The sequence below is a fragment of the Gallinula chloropus genome (assembly GCF_964237585.1).
Source record: "Gallinula chloropus genome assembly, chromosome: 2".
NCBI classification, from domain to species: domain Eukaryota; kingdom Metazoa; phylum Chordata; class Aves; order Gruiformes; family Rallidae; genus Gallinula; species Gallinula chloropus.
This window is the reverse complement of record NC_140086.1, coordinates 146,098,197-146,120,554: the sequence shown is the minus strand read 5'-3', so window position 1 is coordinate 146,120,554 and position 22,358 is coordinate 146,098,197. Positions and strand designations below refer to the sequence as shown.

The window sequence follows — 22,358 nt, the reverse complement described above, 5'->3', positions numbered from 1 at the left end:
TGCTCACTTGCCTTTCCATACAGGAAGCAACTTTTGAATCAGAAACATTAATTGGAGCCCAAGCACTTACCCTTCAAACCAGATCATTCCGTAGAGATTTTGACGGCTTGAGGAGTGACATGTTTCCAAACACAGATTCACATGCAAGTGATGCTGCTGAAGCAACAACTGAAAGTGGTCTGAATTTCTAGGGAGAATGTTCCCTAGAAATCTAATTAGAGAGAATGAAATTTTGCCATTATTAAATTTATTTACAATTTTATGTTTTATACACCTCAATTTACATAGTAGGGAACTTGGTATTACATTTTGTAGCAATTTACAGTGAATAAAAAGAAAACCAATATGCATAATTAAAATTAACCTTTATTACTCCAAAAAACGGATGCCGAATACGCAGTATATTTCTGTTGGCATATTCCTAAAATACATGTACAGCTGTGACTAGTCAGCCTACACATTTGGTATACTGTTTTATAACAGTTGGAAGTTCTGCCACGCTGCACTGGGATGTCACTATAGTAAGCTGACAAAAATAGGCAAATAGAAACTTACCCTTGTTTTGAAAGAAAAAAAATATGCATGTGCTCTTACTAAAAAACTAGGTTATAATCAAGCCTTACACTCAAAATTCTAAAATACTATGTCACTTCTAGTTTTAAGTGTAGCTACCAATTTCCATTCACTTTTATTGGCACCAGCCTAACTATTTTAACATCCAAGTATGGTGACCTTCAACATTAAGGCCCTCTCTGCAACAAAGTTTATAGTCCCAAGAGGCTACAATTAATTGTGCAGAAAGATTATGATCAAGATGTGGTATTACTAAAAATCAGTTCCATGAGATCAGAAGAATACTGGCATGTCATTGCTAGCAATCACTTCTACTTGATTGGAAACTGCTTTTGTTTTCAAAAATGTTTTTTTACTATCTTCAAACTTTCAGAGTTTTCTGTAAGGGTTGAAAGAAAGATTTTACTTCCCTATTTCTACTGTAGAACAGAACTGGGAATGTTATTTGAAACAACATGTGCTTCACACGTTTTTTCTGAACTACTCTTTAGGGAGCAATATTGCCCTCTTTGAAGGAGTTACCTGCTGTATTATCCAACGCCCTTACATAGTATGAGTAGAAACTAGTTCTGTAGACTCTCCCACAGTGTAAGAGCACTGCCAGCAAAGCACTGTTAGCCATCTACTGCAGTAATAAAAAATCCAAGAATCTTGTCAGCAGCACATCAGAGGTCACAGGTGTTTCCCTTATCCCTGCCACAGTTCTGCCCAACACATGGTCCAAAAGAGGCTTAGAGCTGTTCAGCCCCTTGTTTTCCCATTAGAATTTCTCTCCCAGCCCTACGTGTGTGCTTACCCCAAGAGCACTGAAAATGCAATCACTGATGTTTGTGTCTAACATTAAGCTCCCCCAGTTCCCTTTAACAGAGATGCACAGCATAGCCACTTTGTTCTTAAGAGATGCTCCATTACACTTCCAAGTAAGAAGCCTGCTTTAAAAGCAATCTGTAGCCTCAGAGTACGAGCACTGGTTAGACTACATACTGCTGTTTCACCAACCAACCTGTCAGTACCCATAAAACATTCCCCGCTTCCAGCAGGTATCCAGCAGTACCCATGCAGCAGCACAGCCTGGGAAGCTGTGCCAAAGCACACCAGTACAGCTGCATGTTTTTCTTCTCAGCTTCAACACATTTGACTGAACCAAAAATGTTCAGTTCAACCCTGAGATTTATCCTGCTGAGTAACTTTGTGGGACGAGCATAGGGAGCAGAGGATGAGGAACTTGCTTTATTTTGTCTGTCTTATTCTGATGAAACAAGTAGATGAGTAACAGAAGCTCACAAGAGACATAACATTAAACTGTCACTAATGCCATACACACATCAGGAAGGGAAAAAAGGCTACGCTGCGTTAAGACTACTGCATTGCTAGATGTACATTCTTCAGATTATCAGTTACTGTATCCCAGAAGTTATCATCTTACTTCTAGTTTTTTTCCCTCCAGAACAATTTGGATTTCTTTGGCATCCAAAGTCTCATATTTCAATAAAGCTTCTGCTAAATTCTTGTGTTCTTTTGCATGAGTCTTCAGGATGTTCTTTGCTCGCTCGTATGAGTCCTAATATTAAAAAAAAAGCGGAAGGAGATTTTTAAGACTTTAGAACAAAACTAGCAAGATTCCACTTCAGAAACTATTTCCAGGTAAGAGCTGTTTGAAACAGACATTTACAGTTGTGCCTTGCACTTTGCAGCTAACACACCTACTATGTCAAGGAAAAAAAAAAAAAAAAAAAAAAAAAAAATCTATCTGGCATAGTGAATAATTTAAAGAAAAAAAGCCCACAAACCCCACACTTTATACCACCTTTGCATTTTGCACAAGTAGAAAAGTACTATCATGAGACAGAGCTTAGTATTTTTACAAGTGACCTACGGGGAAAAAACAACTTACTGGATTTGAAAACTTGATGCTTAATTTAAATATACTTGATTTTATACAATAAGCAGTGCTATAGCATTCAAGAAATGTTCCTCAAAGACAAGTTTTCAAGAGGTTACAAAACTCTAAGTATTGGGTACTTTTAGAAAGCTGAAAGCTGCCCATTAAGTTACCAGCTGCTACCAGATGCACTGCCAGCATCACCAACCTCAACTCTAACTTTGGCTTCTACACAGATGGTTCTTACATGATCAAGTCAGTTCAAAACCAGCTGCAGCAGAAGCATTAATCATTCAAATACTATGATATAAATAATTCTCCCACCTATGATTCTATACCAAACTAATTCAAATTACCAGAACAGCGAACTGGAAGTTCTGTAATTGGAGTGTTACAGATTCCCCTAAATATCTGCTACTGATCCCTGCGAGGAACAGGATACCCCAAGAGCCAACTACTCCCTGACCCAACACAGCCGTTCCTGGGACTCTCTATGAAGTGATCCACTGGGCAGTGTGAAATACAGCACTAACACCAGTTCACATCTGCCCTGAAACAATTTAGAGCCCTACTTTTTTTTTGTTGTTGTTGTTGTTGCTATGAGCTGCATAGGCAAAACACAAATCCTGACCAAATGTAAGAGGAAATGTTAAACAGTATATTAAAAGAATGCAACACCACCTACTTGTTTCTCACTACTTGTGCATGACAACAGCCATGCAACATGACACGCAGAGATTTGAAGTTGCAGCTACATGAAATACTTGGGAATGCTTTCATCCTCCTGTGTATTACCACCAGTATACATTAACTTAACTCTTAAGTATTACATTATCAGGTAAGGTGATGCTCAGCTTATTTAAAAAACGAAGATGAGCGGGGAGGGGACAGACTCTTACCCGTAGAAGTGTTCTTACTTCCTGTTCAATTGCAGACTGAGTTTCTGGGCTAACTTTCCCGGTATCAGTATAGGTCATAACACCAAGCTAAACAACAACAAAAATATCTTTATCTTGCCACTGTTGCAGAAATACACTGTAAGAGCTTCCTCACCTATTGATTCTATGTGCAAACAAATAAAATCCTTAATTAAATGCTTGCTGAAGTATTTGCATCAAAAGCAAAACATGAAGCCTATCCATCACCCATGTAAGTCACTGCAGAGTTCTATTTCAGCAGGTCACAGTACAGATCCTGATTAAGTTATTTCTTATTTAAAAACCCAAGACCCTTAGACTACTAACACTTGATGAGTAATAGAGGTAACTGAAGAATTTTCTTTAGAAGTCTAAAAAAACTCAATATTGTTACCCCATCCCTCCCCAGACCCTAAGATTATCCTCAATTTCAAAATTTTTGCTTTTATTATAAATACCTTCTGCAGACATTAGTAATTTTAAATGAGATTTTGAGGTGAAGATCTTCCAAGCTAATTTTTAATCTGTCAAGCATACAGGTTTTCTAGAAGAGTTCTCTATAGCAGGGACAGTCATATGGCTTACTTGCTTTTTTGCCAGAACTACTTAAGTCTCTGACAGCCCAACAGGTATTTAGTTACAAACAGAACACATCTTGGGACCACGTAAATACGAAGGACTGACGATACTACCTTCTCGCTCATTCCAAATCTGGTCACCATGAGCTTTGCAATTTTAGTAGCATTGTCAAAATCGCTGGAAGCACCTAGACAACAAACAGATTTAAATTAGTTACCAAAACCAAGTTAAACATGCCCATCCACAAGCTTTGATCAAACTATTTTAACCACTGATCAGCTGACCTGTTGTGATGTGATCACTTCCAAAGATGAGCTCTTCTGCTACTCTTCCTCCCATACAGACATCCATCTGTGCAAGCAACTGGGATCTAGTTTCACTCCATCTGTCATTTTCTGGAAGCAAAGATACCTGTAAGATACAGAACTCTGGTCAGGTAACATAAACAGAAGAAATACTGAAATAATCTGAAAACCATTCTTGTTTATAGCCAAAGTGGGTATATAGGCCTTTAGGCAACAACTTCAATACTCTGGGCCTTGTTCTAGACTATGCACTCATCAGGTTTACTTGGAGGCACTTAGCCTACCAGCTAAAATAGCCTCCTACAGGCCACAAGCAATACATAAAATTCAACAACTTGAACTTACCGCCAGTAGAAACTGAAACATCTATTCTACCCTTACCCTTTTACCCACCACAAATCAACTTGCCTGGAGGATTCAGGCCAATGATTTTCTTTAACTGAACACACTGACTTGGATAAAGTTCAACAAAACCACACAGAAATGTTTTTCAGTTCAAATGCTTGATAGCTAAAGGCAGAACAGAGAAACGTAGGGGTATCTAAGCTAGAAACGAGGTAGGTAACTGATTAGGTTTAGAAAAAGTCACACTGGACAAAGAGCAACTTGATAAAGGATGTCTGTGTTAAAAGTACTGCTTTTCAGTCCTTCAAAGTTTCACCATTTGGGGGCTATGTTAGGTGCAGATGACTCAAACATACATTTCTTCCTCTGTGTGTGTGAGCCATTGTATTAGCATGTGCTAATTTATTTCAAACTGAAGAAAGCTCTCTATCATACAAAAGACCAATGAATTTTCCAAGAGATTGCTCAGAACTGAACCTTTCAACACACAATAACAATTAACATAATTACAACTGTTCAATGTCCTCAACAGTAAACCAACACATAATTCTAGAAATACTCACATGTCCAAGTGTTGTTCCTCGTGTCATGATTGTGGCCTTGTTGATGGGCATTGCATCCTTGGTATAATAGGCAATGATAGCATGTCCAGATTCATGGTAAGCAGTGATGGTTTTGTTTTTCTCATCAATTTCTACACTTCTGCGTTCAGGTCCTTAAACAGAGGAACATTAAATAAAGTCTTTTGGTGCAGCTGGCCACCACAATCCACACATTACATAAAAAGTGCACAAAGTAGCTGAGAAACACCAGCAAAATCAACTAACACCCATGAAGTGCAAAATGGTAGGATTTTCATGTCTAAAAGGGGCGTCAATATACTCTACAGATAAGTTTATTTTAAAATAATAAATTCAAAGTGTAGTCTGAGTAGCTGAGAAAATTCCGTTTCTTCTTTCAACTATGAACAGATCAGGTTGTTAGTGCATTCATCTCAGATGTTTAGGGTCTGTGTTATCACATGGCAATCCAAGCAGAAGCTCTAGGCCTCTGCTCATTTCTTCTCTCCTTCCCTTTAGGAATAAGTAGGGGTAGGGTAAGAAATGAAGTCTGCATCTTCCTCTATGCTGAAGTACAATGTGCTGTAGTTTTGATTAAAAAAAGCCTCACGCTATAAGGTTTTAAAATATGGATTTCACTCTATATTCACTAGATTTCATATGCTCCTCTCTGGTCCCGAAAGGTCCTATACAGGATCAACTAAAACAAACAAAAAAAACCCTCCAACAAGCAAAAAAACCAACTGCGTGAAACCTTCTTTCTCTATAAGACGACCCCCTGTGTAGTCTAACATCTATGTATGTCTCTTGTTCAAAATCCTACCCATTAGAATTTTGTCCTTGGAGAATTCCAGTTCTTTCATGGTTACCATATCTTTTCCATCAACAGCTGCCTTTAAGGCAGCTTGATTTACAAGATTCTCAAGCTCTGCTCCAGAAAATCCTACTGTGCCTCTTGCAATTATTTCTGGATCAACAGCTGTAGGGAAAAACAAACTTGTCATTAGGGTCCATATCGCTCCTGAAAAAGGTTGTAACATAAGCAGGCATAACTTGATCACTTCTTGATAAGCCAGAATCATGTTCTATTAAAAATAATGCATTATACATACATTTTTCAGCTTTAGAGGGAACTCTTAAGACTTTTGGGGACTAGAAGTAAACACCACCTCAAAAATCTGTCATTACACTACATACCAGATAGTTTGTGTTCTTTACTGGAGGCACGTGTTAAAGCCACAATTACTGATGGAATAAAGGACTAACACATGAGCAGGCTGATCCAGTATAAAAGCTGTTACACAAAAAGCAGCTACAGCAGAAGTATTTACTTACACGGATCGTATTTTATTTTATTAAGATACCACTTCAGAATTTCTGTACGACCTCTCACATCAGGCTTGGGAACAGTAACTTGCATATCAAAGCGACCAGGACGTATTAAAGCGCTAAGGGAAAAGAAAATGTAACACGATGACTTAAAAATGCTGCAGTAAACTTTTACTGACATAGATAAAGAACAGAAATTCAGCTGGTATTTCTAAAGACTGTGTCTGGTGCACAGATGCCCAGAATACGTTTTTCTTATCCATCTGTAAAAAGGCAGATCAAAGGTGTTTATTAGCATTTTAATGGGGGGTTTTGCATTGCTGGTCAATTTAAGTAAATAAACTTAGAGAACTTTTTATATGCTTATAAGCACATTACATTATTTCTCAATATTTAACTCACCAACCTTTTAAATGCTTGCACTGGTCAGTACATCCTTTTTAAGAGAGGGAAACCCCAGCTGTAATGCTGTAAATACTCAAAGATGGTCACAAGCAACACTGCAGGGTATTTTTTTGTTTCTTTCTTAATACATTATCTTTAAAAGCGATTAATACATTATACTCACTTATCTAACGCTTCAGGGAAGTTTGTTGCACCAATAATAACAACACCTTCATTAGGTTTAAAGCTGTATGGAAAAAAGAGAGCGAGGAGGTTTTTTTTTTTTTTAAAGACAGAATTTACACCTTTTTTGCCAATAACTACTTCTGTTTCTTACTTTGGAAAACATACTATCAAACAACATGTAAACCAAGAATGACCACATTTAACCCAGCAAGTGGTTAAAAACATGCCCTGACCTCAGAGTTGAACTTTTTAGATATATAACTGGGGGGGGTTGAGGAGGTGGGGATGAGAAATTATATAAAGCAATTGCTGCTGTTGTGTTACTACAACTCAGAAGCTTCTATATTCCTTACAGTAAGGCCGTTAACACTGCTGTTGGCAGTACTAGAATGTGATCATTAAAATATCTTAAACTTATCCTTAGAAATACTACAAAAATTTACAACACACATTAAAGCTTAAAAGGGAAAAAAATTCAACCTGTCTAAATACCAGTCAGTAAAGCACTTTGTGCTCTCAGAATTGCATTTATTTACCCATCCATTTCAGCAAGAAGTTGATTAATGGTCTGTCTTGAATAGGGATGCATTGGAGATTCAATTCTCTTCCCACCAACAGAGTCCAGCTCATCAATAAATATGACACACGGTGCATTTGCTTTTGCTTCCCCTAACAAAAGAAAATAGCAGAAGGGCACTTCAACCACAGAAAGAAGGAGACAGTGTATCATGTAATTCAGGACTCTGCTATTTCTATTACTCTTGGATTATAAAGTGTTTCGTTAGACATCACCAGAACTGTCTGGATTTTAGACTAGAAGAAAATAAATGTTTTTGAAATGAAGCAATACAGAGAAGTGAGGTTCTGCATCTCCACCTCAGCTTATTCTCATTACGCTACAAGAAATTACTAGTAAAATAGGTTAAGAAATTTGGTGTATTTTAATCGCCTTGGTACAACAGTTTATTGACAGGCTTGGGTAGAAAACAGACCTATTAAGCAAAATAATTTGAAGTGTGATGGCTCTAAACACAAATAACATGTAGGTTCTATTAAAGTAAGTTGAACAGTGAAGACCTCACCCTCAAGTTTATAAGTATTAAAAACACAAAATAAAAATACAATAATGTAAAACACTGCATGCAACTTATCTTAGCCAGCCAGACATAGCTGTAACATTAATGCACAGAAGATAACTAACTTGAAGTCAACAGAAAGGTTTTAAGGTATAACTCATTACATTTTACATCCCTTCCAGGTCAAGCAAGTCATATTTCTTCTACAAATGCAAACTTCCTATACTGTGCATGCCTGACACTCTCAATCTTCCATTTAGGAAAGATGTTAGGTTCCTCCCTCCCTGGTAATATTTTAGTGCTTAAAATAGAAAGCCTCTTCTATGAGAGTTATCATTCTGGACCTGTTGATGAGTGAGAGAAAGGAAAGCCAAGCTTGGTGCTACACTCTGATGCCACAAAGCTCTAATTCAGATTTAGGAAAATATAAAAATGAAGGAAGTAATAGAGAAGGCTAACACTATTTTTTATCTTAAATTTGCAATTAAATTCAAATTTACAATACTTTATGTATGACAGTAAGTAAATTATAAATTTTAATTATTTAATTTAGTTTACAGGACATCACATTTCCAATTAAATTATTTCTATTCTATTGGGAGTGTTCTCACATCAGTTACAGCTTTCCTAGAATTTTGTCTGACACCTAGCAAGATTCTATAGTTGATTGATGCTTGCAGAATACTGAGATTTGCCTACACCAATCAGCATTTTGTTTATTAGCCTTCTACAGTACTACTTTCTAGTAACCAGAACTATACCTAATCAGAACTTGTAACCAACACCGAATACTTCATCTTGCATGTGAAGAGACTGAAACCTCAAGTTTTTAACTTACTGAACAGGCTCCGGATGCGACTGGCTCCCACACCAACAAACATCTCATCAAACTCTGACCCAGATGCATAATAAAATGGAACATCAGCTTCACCAGCTACAGCCCGTGCAAGAAGTGTTTTACCAGTACCAGGTGGTCCAACTAACAGAATACCTAAAAAGGCAAACAAAAAACCCCATGAAAACCACCAAACCCACAGTCCTATTATAGACAGACTGCTTCTTCCATCTTTAGAATAAATAATTTACACTTGGCTTCAAAAAGCTGTTAAATGTCTCATTTCAGATACTGCTCATTATGTGCAGTGATTCAATGATGTAGCTTAAGAGACAATTAATTATAGCATCTTCTGACACTGTAACGGATCTAGATACACTACGATCCATATTTAAGCAAGACGACCTTAAGTCTTATTAAATAGAGACAGAAGCCTGAATTATTCTACAAAATTACCATTGCTTTTAGCAGCTAAGTCCTTAACAGTCATCTTAGACATTTTTCTAGCAGTTTCTGAAAGTGGAAGTGTTTAATTAGATCATTCCGAGTAACTGACATTAAACCGTGTAGAGCACTAACAGGAAACAGACTTACCAGGTTTACATATTTCATATTCATTTAGTCTGCTCTTATGATCATCCTTTTAAATGAAAATATTTGTTTCTGAACCATCTAAAGCAGTTAGCAAGCACTACCGATGCTGAAAGCTGTATGGAAGAAATAAAGGCCTCCTTCTAAAAGAAGTTCAGTTACATAAAGAACTACTGTGTATTAGTTCAATAACTAAAGGCACAATAAGTTTTGCCTAACCCCAACATACTAATTTGCATAACACAGGCTCTGTTTTGCATTATGTTGGGTAAATTTTCCAGACTTCTGTTAATTATCTTTCTCAGGTGAGAAAAGGTACAGCAGAATTAAAAGTATTCAGTGACCAAAAGCTATTAATTTAAAAAAAAAAATTAAAAAATATATATATCCTTAAAGATACAGTTAAAGGAGGAGGGGAGGAAAATAAATCAAAAGCTAAACTCCTCTGGGCGAGAAAGTTCTACTCAAAAAGACCAATTTTATATAACTTTATCAGCAAATATATTTTTAGTAATATGTTCGGTGACAAGATAAAAGAATTCTTGTAGTTCAGTACATCTTCTGAAAAAGGGGCTCTACTTGGGTCTTTGAAAGAAGTATCAGCTCTTTACTCTGTAAATAAAGTTCTAACAATTATAAACACAGGTTTGGTTTCTGAAAGGCTTTTTGCCTGGAGTCCACAGTCACTGCTGTGCACTGTCATAGCTTATTACCCCCTAACACTGTTAGTGATTTTCTAATGAATGTAAGATGTACCCAGGCATCTTTGCTTCTTCTATCTGAAGTTCTCCGGTATCTCCAATTTTCTGGAGGAGGGGAGTAACAGCCAATTTAATACCTCACTTAAGGGTATCTCCTTTTACAAAGCAGCTTTCACAACAAGATGCACTTGTTCCTGAAATATTTTAAACCAGTAAGGAAATCCACTGCCTATATCTATCATTATTTGATGATTTTTCCTGATACAAACTAAACATAAACCGGCAGCATTTAGGCCCACTTAGGGAAACAAAACCCTATATAACCAAACAAAAGGGAAAAAAAACATGGCTGAGCAATGACACTTACCTTTTGGAAGTTTACCTCCTAGCACCGTAAATTTATGTGGGTTTTTCAGAAATTCCACAACTTCCTGCAATTCCTGTTTAGCTTCTTCAACCTACACATGAAAGACATGACAAAATATAACTAAGCACTTAAAAAATACTGCATCTTTTTTGTAGGTGAGATCTGTGTTATAGACTAACTCTGTAATTGCATATTGACCAAAAACACACAACAGAAAGGGCAGAGAAAAGTGTAGCACTGAATTTGTGTGGATACCAAGTGCCCATGAATTTAGTTTAACCTATTTCCTGGAACTGCTCATAGTAATCGGTAAATTCTGAAGTTAATACTGAAGGAATAACCAGAGCTCAAGACCATATCTGACCAACAAAATCAGTATAGAATCAGAAATTCTATGAATTTTGAAAGGAATAATGAAATTAATGAAAAAAAGATTAACTCTATTTGTCCACGGGAATTTTATCATTTCTCTGAAAGAGATAAAATGGCATTACCATCTTATTGTATTGACAATCAACTTCTGCAAAAAATATGATTAGCATGGATACTTTGCCTGCCTTTCGCTGTTACAGCCTTTAAAAATGTGATTCAACAAGTCAATAGTTTCTCTCTTGTAAGGTATTTAGTGCCACAGATACAAAATAGAACAAGAGTCATTAAAACCCTCCTTGATTTGGAGAGGGCAATATATGTAAGGCTTCAGTTCATAGAAAGGATTTCTTGAACAGAGCAAAGACACTCTTCAGGCTCACAATGATTAGTTAAGCAAGAACTGGACACATTACTTTTGAACTTACCCCTTTTACATGTTCAAAGGTGACATTTTTCAACTGGATTGGATCAACTGCTGCATCAAAGATACTTGATGTTCGAAAGCGTACTAATAGCAAACAGCAGATGACGAACAACAAATTTACAAATGAAGCAATTTCATTCCAAGACTAAACTTTGCACTTGAACACACACTATTAAGCCACTAACTTTACACTTGCCCTTTTAGAAGGGCACGTTTCCATTCATAAGTGTCTATCAAGAACAAGACTGATTCAAAAAAACGTTACATATTTGCCATTAATTCAGTGATACAAATGCTTCTTAGTCACTTGCAGCACAGCAAGCCCTGCATCCAACAGCATGTACACATGGCCAGAAGTCCTCACCCAGCGTTTCTGCACGTACCCCAATTGTCCTGAGACCCAGCTGAAATTCTCCATTAACATCAGATCAGCTTTTGATCATTCCACTATTTGTACTGGATTTCTCAAGATAATTTGGCCAAGCAAGAGTTTAACTGCTATAAACAAGGCTGTATTTACAAATAAAACCCAAAGCATTTTTCCTACTGCTGACCTGGATAACGCAACATCAAAAGTCAAAGACAAATATGAAAGTGGTGAACAATCTGACTTATTCCCCACTTGGTTCTAAGTAATTGTTTCATCAAAAGAATTAAAATAACTACAGAAAACTTTTTTGTCTCCATATACATTTTGTTATATTACCATCTGAAAGGCTGTAGCCAAAAGCAGTAGGTAACTTTTCCCTTTTACTAGAACATTGAAATATTACCCTAAACCAATCCTAATGTCAAAACACGTTTAATCTGTGCTAAACCATAATGAACAAGTGAAACAGCGTGGAAAAAAAAAAAGGTAACTAACCAGCATCAGAAAAGGAACCTTTGCCAGGTAAAAATGATGAATATACAGCAAGATAAAAACAAAGAACGAAGAGAAAGAAAGAAAGCAAACGTGATCTTCTCAAGGAATCTGCAAAAGGAAACAAAAATAGTTTTAATATGGGCTGAAATAAATTACTTCCTAAATGCAGCAACAAGGTACACGAACTAAAACAACTTACCAAGTGTTTTTTGCAGGAATACCTGTGCTTTCAAAAAGCCTTCTGCAAAACCAGTTTTAAAAGCTTCCTGGTGTGCCTCTGGGATGTTTTTTGTTTTCATTAGTGTATCTAAGTTTTCAACATCAATTCTTCGCTTTCGCAGGATAAAGCCCTAAAAATATTTTGCACAGCAGCATTAGTACACTTGTGATGTGAAGTCAGCTTCACTACCTGGCTAGCACGGGTGTGGGCTTTAAAAAAAGATTTTAAGCAGCATGTGATTCAGGTGCTATGGGTGGGTTAGATGAAATTATTTGAAATTATCTCCAAATGTGAAGTACTTTTCTTTGCTAAGTACAGCTTTCGTGGAGCTTTATTAGACATCTCGTATGCCCTACCAAATTTAAGAGCAGCACTGCATGCAGCTAGCTTTGGTTTATCTTCACCCACTGTATACCAAATCCAAAGATGAAACAAACCACATATACCTGGAAGGGGAAAGTTCAAAGCTAATTTAACAATAAGATCAAATGCTGTAATTAGCCTGACCTCTGTACAACCAATTAGAAGCAAAGACTGCAAGGTTAACCTGGTTTTGTTAAGTGCTTTGCTATCCAGAGCCTAGATAGTTATCTGCTGAATTTCAAGTGTGAGAGCAAGTTTGTAACCCATAAAAATACCATCATTACAAATTTTTTATCTCAAAAATACCCACAAGTATCTTTAAAACATCAATCCCATGTTGAACTACTTGAAAGCAATTCACTTTCTTGTATGTTAAACTATCTGTGTTTGTTTGAACGGACAACTCATGACTCCAAGCTATTCTTAACAAAGCCAAAAAACCAAAGATTTTTATTTCTAGAATTCAAAACCATTTTTATGTTCTGAAACTACTCGGCTAAAAACCTCAAAATATTCTTTATGTTGATGACACATGAAGCAAAACTGTGTATTGCTAAGACAACCAGTATGCTGTCATTAGCTCACACTTTAGAATTAAGAAGTTTTTTCACTGGTGAAACAGAACACCCTCAATAAATTGTGCAGGTTCATTCACGAGAAAGAGATAATATGTACAAGCACAAAACAACATCATAATGTTACTTGTATTTACCTTCAAAAGTGAAGAGAGTGAACTTTTTGTTTCTGTGAACTGTTCAGACGTTGACTGCAGACGTCTTGCTCTTGATCTCAAAGTCTTAAAGGTCCGTGACTGTATGTAAACTTAGAGTAGTAATAATAAATTTTTAAAAGTTAAAAACTATCCATTACTATCACTACAAAAAAACCCACAAAGCTAAGAATTTCAGAAACCATTATACAGTAAGACTCCTGTGACTGAACTGAATATAATCTTCCCAACATACCCACAGTACAAAGTGGAGAGAATTGCTAACAGTAATCTGTTGAAGGTGCTGGGCTGAGAAAGTTTAAAAAACCCCACCAAACAGAAAATTGTAAGACAGACGCCTCTGGATCTAATAGTAATAAACTGGATAAATAAACCACTTACTGTTCCACAATATTTTTCCCATAAATGTTTTGTTAAAATAATCAGGAGCTCACAATGTGAATTATAAATAACTGGCCAACCCCATCACCATCTCAGTGAACAGAAGAGACATACAGCTCAATTAAAACCAGGCAGGCTGACAAACATGAAACATTTCCAAGCTAATCTAGAAGGACAGGAATGCTCTAAGATAAAGCTTTGTCTAAAAGCTTAGGGGGTAAGGTGCCCTGAGGAGATCTGGACATTGCTGTTAACTTAGAAACTGAAAAGAGACCAGGTAAACACAGTGAGGTTATAGCACTGTATGTCCTATCACACTGGAAACCTTGTGATGGAGATTTTACCACGTAAATCATAAAAGCCAAGAATATTTATCTTCTTTCATTACTATTAAAATGATCACCAGTACCAGTCAATTATACAGTTTTAACTGAGCCCTCCGTTACCACAGAAAAGCACTAGATAAAAGGAAGTTCTGGAGGTGATCTAGTCAAACCCCTGATCAAAAAAGGGTCCAGCTTCAACATCAGATGAGGCAGCTCTGGCCCTTCTCCAGCCCAGTTCTGAAAACCTCCGAAAAGTAAGATAACACAACCTCTCCATTTCACAACTTGGCCATTCTCACTGTGAAAATTTTCCAGTGGCATCTGACATCTTTGAACCAGAGTCCACAGTTCCACCATGCTCATTAACTTAATTCCGCAAACACGCTACTCAATGTAAAAATAACCTCATTATTTGAAGTGTTAATACCAACATTAAATTTCTCCTGTTAGTTTACCAATATTTCCTGATACCTCTATGACAAAAGTAAAAATATTTTCCCTGAATAAAGAGATACTACAGAGATTAAAACCACTGTGGCTTGTTTTATACCTGGCCAACGCCGAGCATCTGAGCAGAAATTCTGGAGGGGATTAGGATGCTGTCTGTACAAACAAGATGAGCGTAAAGTACTGAAAACATCCACAAAACCTGTAAAAACATACAGCAAAGCGTAAATATGCCATATATTAAATGGCAACTTAATATTACTTCTTGCATAGGCTGTTTTTGCTTTCTTAAATATTTACTGTATTTTACTACAGTCCTTCAGATATCTGTAATAAAACAAATGCACCATTACAAGTACCCAGATAGTTAACGTCTTTGCATTAACCTATGTCAGGCACTTCACAATATACCAGATTTTTTAAAAATAGAACTCCCAAAAAATATTGGTACCCAGAATTGTAAATTTGAAGCTGTATCTAAGAGGGAAAACTCTTAACTTTATTCAGCTCTGTACAGATGTGATCTACACTGGGCAGGAATCCAAAGATTTTAATGAAGCTGAAGGACCAGCACTCAACCAATCATTCAGTATCAAATGCTTTGAAGAACAGATTGCTCATGGATAATTTAAAACAGACCATGTATAAAATATGAAAACAATTTACTTAAACTGTACAGGCCTCATACAATACATACAAGAAAAAATAAACCTTGTGTTTTCAACTGTGAATGAAACAACCCTTCTAGTAAGCTTACATGCTAATCTATCAAAGCTTTGAAGCACTTGAAACTTTCTTCACATTGAGGAAACTACCTCTGATCTAACTTTTTTAATCTCACACCACAACACCATTTAATACCTTTCCTCTAATGGCAGCCTTGAGATGTTTTTCTTACACTCTTTCTCCCAACTGCAATACTATGTTATTAGTATATTGCATACTATATAATAATACAGTACTGCAGTATCTCAATTGTCAGCTACATGCTGCTTCTAACACACTGAGCACCTACAATGGCCTTGTGTTTTACTTTAACACCTTGCTTCCTGTATTTGAGATCAATTCCAACAAAGAATCTTTAACTGTAAAGAACCACCTTTTCAGCCGATTTCAGCCATGAAACACTCTAGAAGGATTGTTATAGTTTGCCACCTTTAGTGCCTTTCTAATGCATGTCCTTTTGTGTAACGTTCCTTGAAGCAAAAAAGGAATCAGTAATGTAACAGAGTAATAAACATCTCCAGTTTACATTAACTAAGTCAGCAAAATCTAATTCCTTCTATTTGGTGAAACAAGCTGGTGACAAAAATTATAGCTCAGGCTCCTCATGAAGAGAAAATGAATGCACTTGTGCTACAGTTGAGGTCAGACAAGTTTAATAGCAGCCAACTTCAAATCTGAGTTTGAAGAAACAGGCTGTGTTTTCTAAAATCCCAAAGATTCTAAGGCACCACTCTAGAGATGATCTGTATATAATAAAAGATACATTAATACTCTTTTTTATTAAAGTTTTCTTAAACTATGAGTTATTTACAGTGCTTAAGTGATTAAACTAAAGAATAACATTTATAATCTCTACCAATTCTCAGTGGTACTTGATGCTGAAACATACCATGTTTATTTTCAAAGAAGGACTCAGCAGAGATGTATGATGTATGCCACGGTGAAGAGACTTTGGTTTCTGCACAGTAGCCAGGAAGCAACCTTTTCACCAATTCCTTGAACTGGTTAGCTTTCAAATCAGACAATCCCACGTCTCTTAAATTAAGTACAGACTGCAAAATAGAAATAAACATTCAAGATTTACTTAAGAATACTAGGGGGGACGAGGGAAAATGAACAACTGAGTTAACTTTTGGTGCAGCATTTATGTTCTATAGCTCAGCCAAACAAACACTGTCTATGTGAAGATAAGGACAACTAAAGAAAGAATAGTTGCTACTGTCAACGCAGAACAAGTTTTCCATTTGTGCATGCTGATATTTCCAATGGCACAGTACATTTATGACAAGCACATTTTCTTCCCAGCTCAGCCTTTTCAACACCCTCCTGCTCCCTGATAAAAGCAGCCCCAGAAAAAAGACAACAGTTTTCCTACTCTTTACCACAGAGCAAATGGACAGTGTGTTTGTGTGTGGGAGTAATGTATGCCAATATCCAGCCATCATAGTTCACCCAAGTGAGCAAACAGAAAAATCCCCCCCCATTTTTTTTCTCCTGTGTTAGCCTTTTTTCAGATTGCACAGATTTAGCTGCGAAGAGTGGATATTCAGAAGTTATACCCAGTACTAAAATCTTAAAAAGCCATGAGCTGGGTAGATACATAATGAAAGGTAAAAGCTCCTATAGGAAAAAGGGCAAGTTTTCTGGGTTTTCCTACAAAGCAAAGAAACTATGAAAAAAACCAACATGGAAGTTATGGCCCACACACTTGAGTTACTAAAGAAATAACTTTGATCAAAGTCATTTTAATCTTGTGTTTTACAGGGAGGAAAAAATATTTTTGTGGCAGAGTATGTTTTAACAGTACAGAATGATTTGGACCCTTTAAAATATCTATTGTCCTTGCAATATTTTTTTTGCAGTAACATTTTCTTAACTGAGAAGTAAAAATGACAAGTTAAGTATCTGGGCAAATATATTTAGAATAAGTGTTGATTTTTAGAACATTACATATTTATGTATTTAGAACATTATTGTATTTTCTTTTCCTAAATTGTTTCTTATGTAAGCTTTACATCAATCTACTCTTGAGGTCAAACTAGATGTTGAATAAAAAGATACACATGAAAAATACATCAATAAAATGTCAAAAGAAATGTTCCTTGATGCATCCAGAATACCACCATATTAAAAGTTTAAGTTACCTAAATCCATTTTAAACTGTAAAGGCAGTTAAACACTGTAAAAACAGTAGATCGCTTCTGGCCCACTTCTATGCAAAACAAGTACAAACACATTTTTACATGTAACTGGAATTTTAGACATGTTTTAAAGGAATAGGTGAAGCCTTCCAACATAATTACTCGGAAAATTACCTAAAGCTAAGCAGGAGGAGAACACTCAATTCTGAAATGTAACATTTTCAGAATGTCCAAATACAGATTTAAGCTTGCAGCACAGAGGCTTCATGTTCTCAAATAATGATTTTTTTTGCCATTCCAATAGTTCAACTTCATTCAATATTAGAACAGCACATACTATGTGAATATCATCTGATTTTAACTTCTATTTAAACTAAGGTTTATTATAATCTAATCAACTTGCTTTAAGAACTTCCTTTTAAAATACTTATAATTTTTATACTTTTATTATGCTAGGAGGAAACAAACAGATGTGTGATGAATAAGAGTGAAAATACTAAATGTGAAAAAACAACCCTGTATTTAAATGAGATCAGACTCTCTTAAGAGTAAAAAGACAGAGACCTGAATAAAATAAATACAATTTTAGTTTTGTTCAATAACCCAGGTCTCCTGCTGAAATAAACTTTTATCACTGGAAACAAATACAGAATCACAAAAGACACCCCAACAATGGAATCGTGATCCATGGATTAATGCAATCCATGCTCATTTCCAATACCACATAAGACACTCCATGATTTTCCTCCTAAACATTTTCTTAGTTATAAAACTCTTACAAGAAAGAAGTTCAAAGAGAAGTTGCAAGATCTGGTACTACTTTTCACTTTCTGTATTTTAAATTTTTAAAGTGAAAAACAAAAAATACCTGGTGATAATGAAATATATTGTAATAGGAAAATAAAGATGACACACAAATATACTATTTAATCACTCAAAGCCCCTCTACATATTTGAAGTTACAGTCCATTTTCTCACAAGCAATGAAGATGCAAACTTTACTAGAACTCAGAGAGTGGAAATACAGTAAGGGGTTTACTAACAGAAGCGTTACTACTTTAGAACAAGAAACATTAAGTTGAAAGTGGAAGCAAATTCCCTCCTCATTTGCGAATTAATGAGACAAGTAATATCTTACTAATGAAATACTGTATTGTTATATAACCCTTAATGCCAATGCTCTGACTTACTGCAGTTCTGTCAGAGTTGCATTCAATGTGTTAACATTCTGTTCCGTTGAGTTGCATTATTTTATAAAAAGAGTCAAATACTGCATTCATTTAAATGGACATTACTCGGATGTTAATTCAGCTAAAAGCAGACCACCACTTTTTCCAAAGGTTTTTAGTACCTCATTCTTCTGAGGATCATGCTCTGGGGAGGTGTCCCTCTGGACAGGCTGTACAGATGCTGTGCTGGCAGTAGTAGTGGAGTTTTTTGGTGAATGAAAGGCATTGATAAGGTGACTCAGAGGAACAGTAGCCTGGCCAAAACAAACAGACAAAAAATTCAGTTTAAGGTTTTTTTAAACTATTTAAACATATATCCATTCCAAACCCTGACTTATAATTGTATGTGCTGTATGCTGCCTTCTAAGTGAGAACTTCATAATAAGCCACATGAACTGACCAGTGTTATCTGATAAACTTGCTTATTCCTTTTAAATAAAATTAAGTATGCATGACAGATTACATTAGCACAAAGCGTGGAAGAATTTAAAAAAAGGCTACATTTCCTGGTTTCCAAACATAAGCATGGCTTAAAGAGAATAATCACTAGATTTGCAAATACAGAAGTAGATACTGATCATCAACACTTCAGAGATGCAGAGACTGTCCTCATTTTGTACTTAAGACAATGTTAAGTTACAAAAAAAGATAGAAAACTTCTTATAGTTTGAACAGCAGGGAAACAAAATTACTACTACACTAAATAATTCCTTTTTTCATTTTTCTAAAATGTATCATTTGTTTGCTGTGTTAGATACGTGCTCTTACAACCAGGTGACAGAACAGTAAGGATTGTTGCTGTCTTCTGACAACTATCACAAACTTAAGCATTTAATGCAAATAAAACACAAAACTTGGTGAAACTAAATGTTTTTCCCTGTTAATTGACCGTAGTAAGAGCTTGGTGATTACATGCAAAATAGTTGGGTTTTCCCCATATAGCAATAAAAGACACCAAAAAGGAAACATTTAATAGGAAATGTTTAAAACCTGTTTATAGTTACTCTCATTCAGGAACTCTCCCTTCTTTGGAAGGGGTGTTCCATTAAAATAATCCTGAGCTTGCACTGGTGTCTGCCAAGACAAAATTAAGATCACCATTCTGATACCACTTCATAACACAGCCACAGAAGATAATTTAAGCAATGTTCCTTAAGTAATAAAGAGGAAAAGAATGGCAAATTATTCTATTTAGTGGTAGACCTTAATTTCAGACTTTAATATGAAATATTAAAACACAGTAAATTCTAGATTATCCCTAGATTATCCACAGCATCAGACCTCATCAAGCTATTTCCCACTGAACCACTATGAAAGCTTTTGAACAGGACCAAATCATGAGGATTTATTTATCAACAATTTAGTAATCCAGAGATCACCATTCTTAAGTACTTACTGACTCCTGTATTGTTTTCCAAACACCACTTATTTGCATGTATAAAGTAATACTTTTGTAATTTGTATAAAGCAGGAAAAATACAGATGTTTCAAATTATTCCCAAAAGTTTCCTTTATGTTTTCTTACTTGGGTCCCCACTTCTGCAATATCTCTAAGTATCAAATCAACCTATACAAAGCATACACACATAAAATAGTCAGTTCTACAGTTCAGCAGCACTCAGTCAGCTCAGGGACACTACGTCATTCATGAGTGCAGAAGTCCAAGTGCACCAGATATCAGGGTTCCTCCTCTAGCATTTGCCCATGCCTATTTAGTTAAAATATGGCACTAAACTTCAACACTTCCAAAGCACTTCAGACACATACCATGCCGCTAGGGAAGTGAGTTGGGGTGCAGCTCTTGCTGCTGGAAAAATACCTGGTTGCAATACCTGGCTAAGCCTCTGCCTATGAATGTCCTTCCACGAGGATTTCCATCTCTGTGTTGACTACACAGAACATCAAGAGAGGCAATGCTGCGAGACATGAAAACTGCCTCAGAGTTAACTGTACAAAGTTATAATTATCACTTCAGGAGGTTGTGGTAAAACCATAAAGCCTCCAGAGGCCAGAGCCTGCATCCCAACCACTAATGAAGCCCTCCTCCTGCTTTTCCCACTACGAAGAGTTGGAATGATACATTCTCACATCATCACAAGTTCTGCTAACAAAAGTGATTAAGGCATTCTCCACACCTGGAACCAACAAACAAATCTCACTGTCGAGTAAGACTATTCCATACTAACCCTGTAACATAAAACATAAAAATAAAACCACTGGTTCAGATTCAAGTCCAGAACACCCACTAGTGCCATCAGAGACACTCCAGTAGACGATACCTTCCCAATCACATCCAGACTGTTCTGCGTTAAAAAAATACTTGATGAACTTCTCCTCCACTCACTCTTTTGTTTTCTAAGTGATCTCTGTTCGGTTTTCGCAACAGCCCGTGACAGCGAACAGCAGTTTAACTTCAGCTGTTGGAACACCACCACCCCACCACCCCCCCCAATGCTTCTACTGCAAAGCCAGGTACAAAAAGCGCCACCTCCAGGTTCCTGCTTCACTTCGGCTTTCACTGCACCTCCCTCTCCTCCATTAACGCACTTTCCCCCCCGGCAGGAACGCCAGGCCGCTGGAGCCCCCCTGCCCGCTCCCCTCCCCGCCGCCACGCTCGGTGCCACGAGCCGGCAGCCCCCGCGACGCGCGTCCCCGCACACAGCGCTCGCTCGCGCCCGGACGACGCTTTCCAAAGCCTGAAAACCCGCGGCAGGCGGATCCCGGCTCTTCCACCCGAGGCCCGCGAGCCCCGGGCCTCCCGGCTGCCTCCGCCCGGCTCCACTGCCTCTGCCCAAACAGGAAGCGAGCCGCCGGCCGCAGTCCGGCGGAGAGGGGCCCCAAGAGCGGCGAACTACGCACCGCAACGGGCCGGGGGCGCTGCCGGGGCGCTCCGCGACACCCCTCACCTGAGGCTGCACTGTAGAGAAGGAAAACATCCTCGCGGCGGGGACGACCACAGGGGCCTCCTCCGCTTCCTAGCCCAGACGCAGAAGCCGCGCCCGCCCGTCAGCCTCCGCCGCTGTGGCAGCCGCCGCCAGCACGACAGCCTCCTCCCCCCTCCCCCCGGCTCCGCTCCTCAGGAAAATGGCCGCGCCCCACGGCGGGCGGTGACCAGGCCCGAAGCTGCCCCGGAAGCGTCCGGAGACGGTAGAGCTTCCGGGTAGCCTCTCCCTTCGCCCCCGCGCAGCCGCCGGCTCGGAAGCGGCCGCGCAGGAATCCCTGCTTGCCGTTGCAGCGCGTGCGGGATCAAACCATCGGCCCCAGGAGGAGGAAGGGGGTGAGGGGCAAACCGCCCTCCCGGGAAGGCCCGTCTGCAGGGCAACGGGGAGCACTGGCACGGAAAGCAGCGAGGCTGTCAGGAAGAGCAAGAGGAGGGCTGCGGGCAGCCCCGCCCTAGGGGTGCCCAGGGCGGGGAGTAGGGAGGGCCCCGCGGCGTGCCCGTTGTCAGCCGCTGACGGCGGAGGGGCCCGGGGGTCACCGCCTCCGGGGAGCGGCTAGAGCAGA

The 22,358-nt window shown here is 38.0% G+C and overlaps 1 protein-coding gene across 1 annotated transcript; it reads right to left on the bottom strand.

Moving 5' to 3' along the window:
• Positions 1-348: 348 nt before the first annotated feature.
• YME1L1 (YME1 like 1 ATPase) lies at positions 349-21,864 on the bottom strand. The gene is made up of 19 exons (XM_084279928.1): positions 21,761-21,864; positions 18,977-19,108; positions 16,374-16,536; positions 14,862-14,960; positions 13,587-13,696; positions 12,491-12,641; positions 12,292-12,399; positions 11,428-11,510; positions 10,631-10,721; positions 8,975-9,127; positions 7,597-7,729; positions 7,059-7,121; positions 6,497-6,609; positions 5,985-6,140; positions 5,165-5,316; positions 4,236-4,362; positions 4,065-4,138; positions 3,355-3,441; positions 349-2,134 (listed from the first exon to the last, which is right to left on the bottom strand). Exons 1-19 carry the CDS (start codon positions 21,788-21,790, stop codon positions 1,991-1,993), a joined length of 2,169 nt encoding a protein of 722 aa, XP_084136054.1. The 5' UTR covers positions 21,791-21,864; the 3' UTR covers positions 349-1,990.
• Between the last annotated feature and the right edge of the window lie 494 nt (positions 21,865-22,358).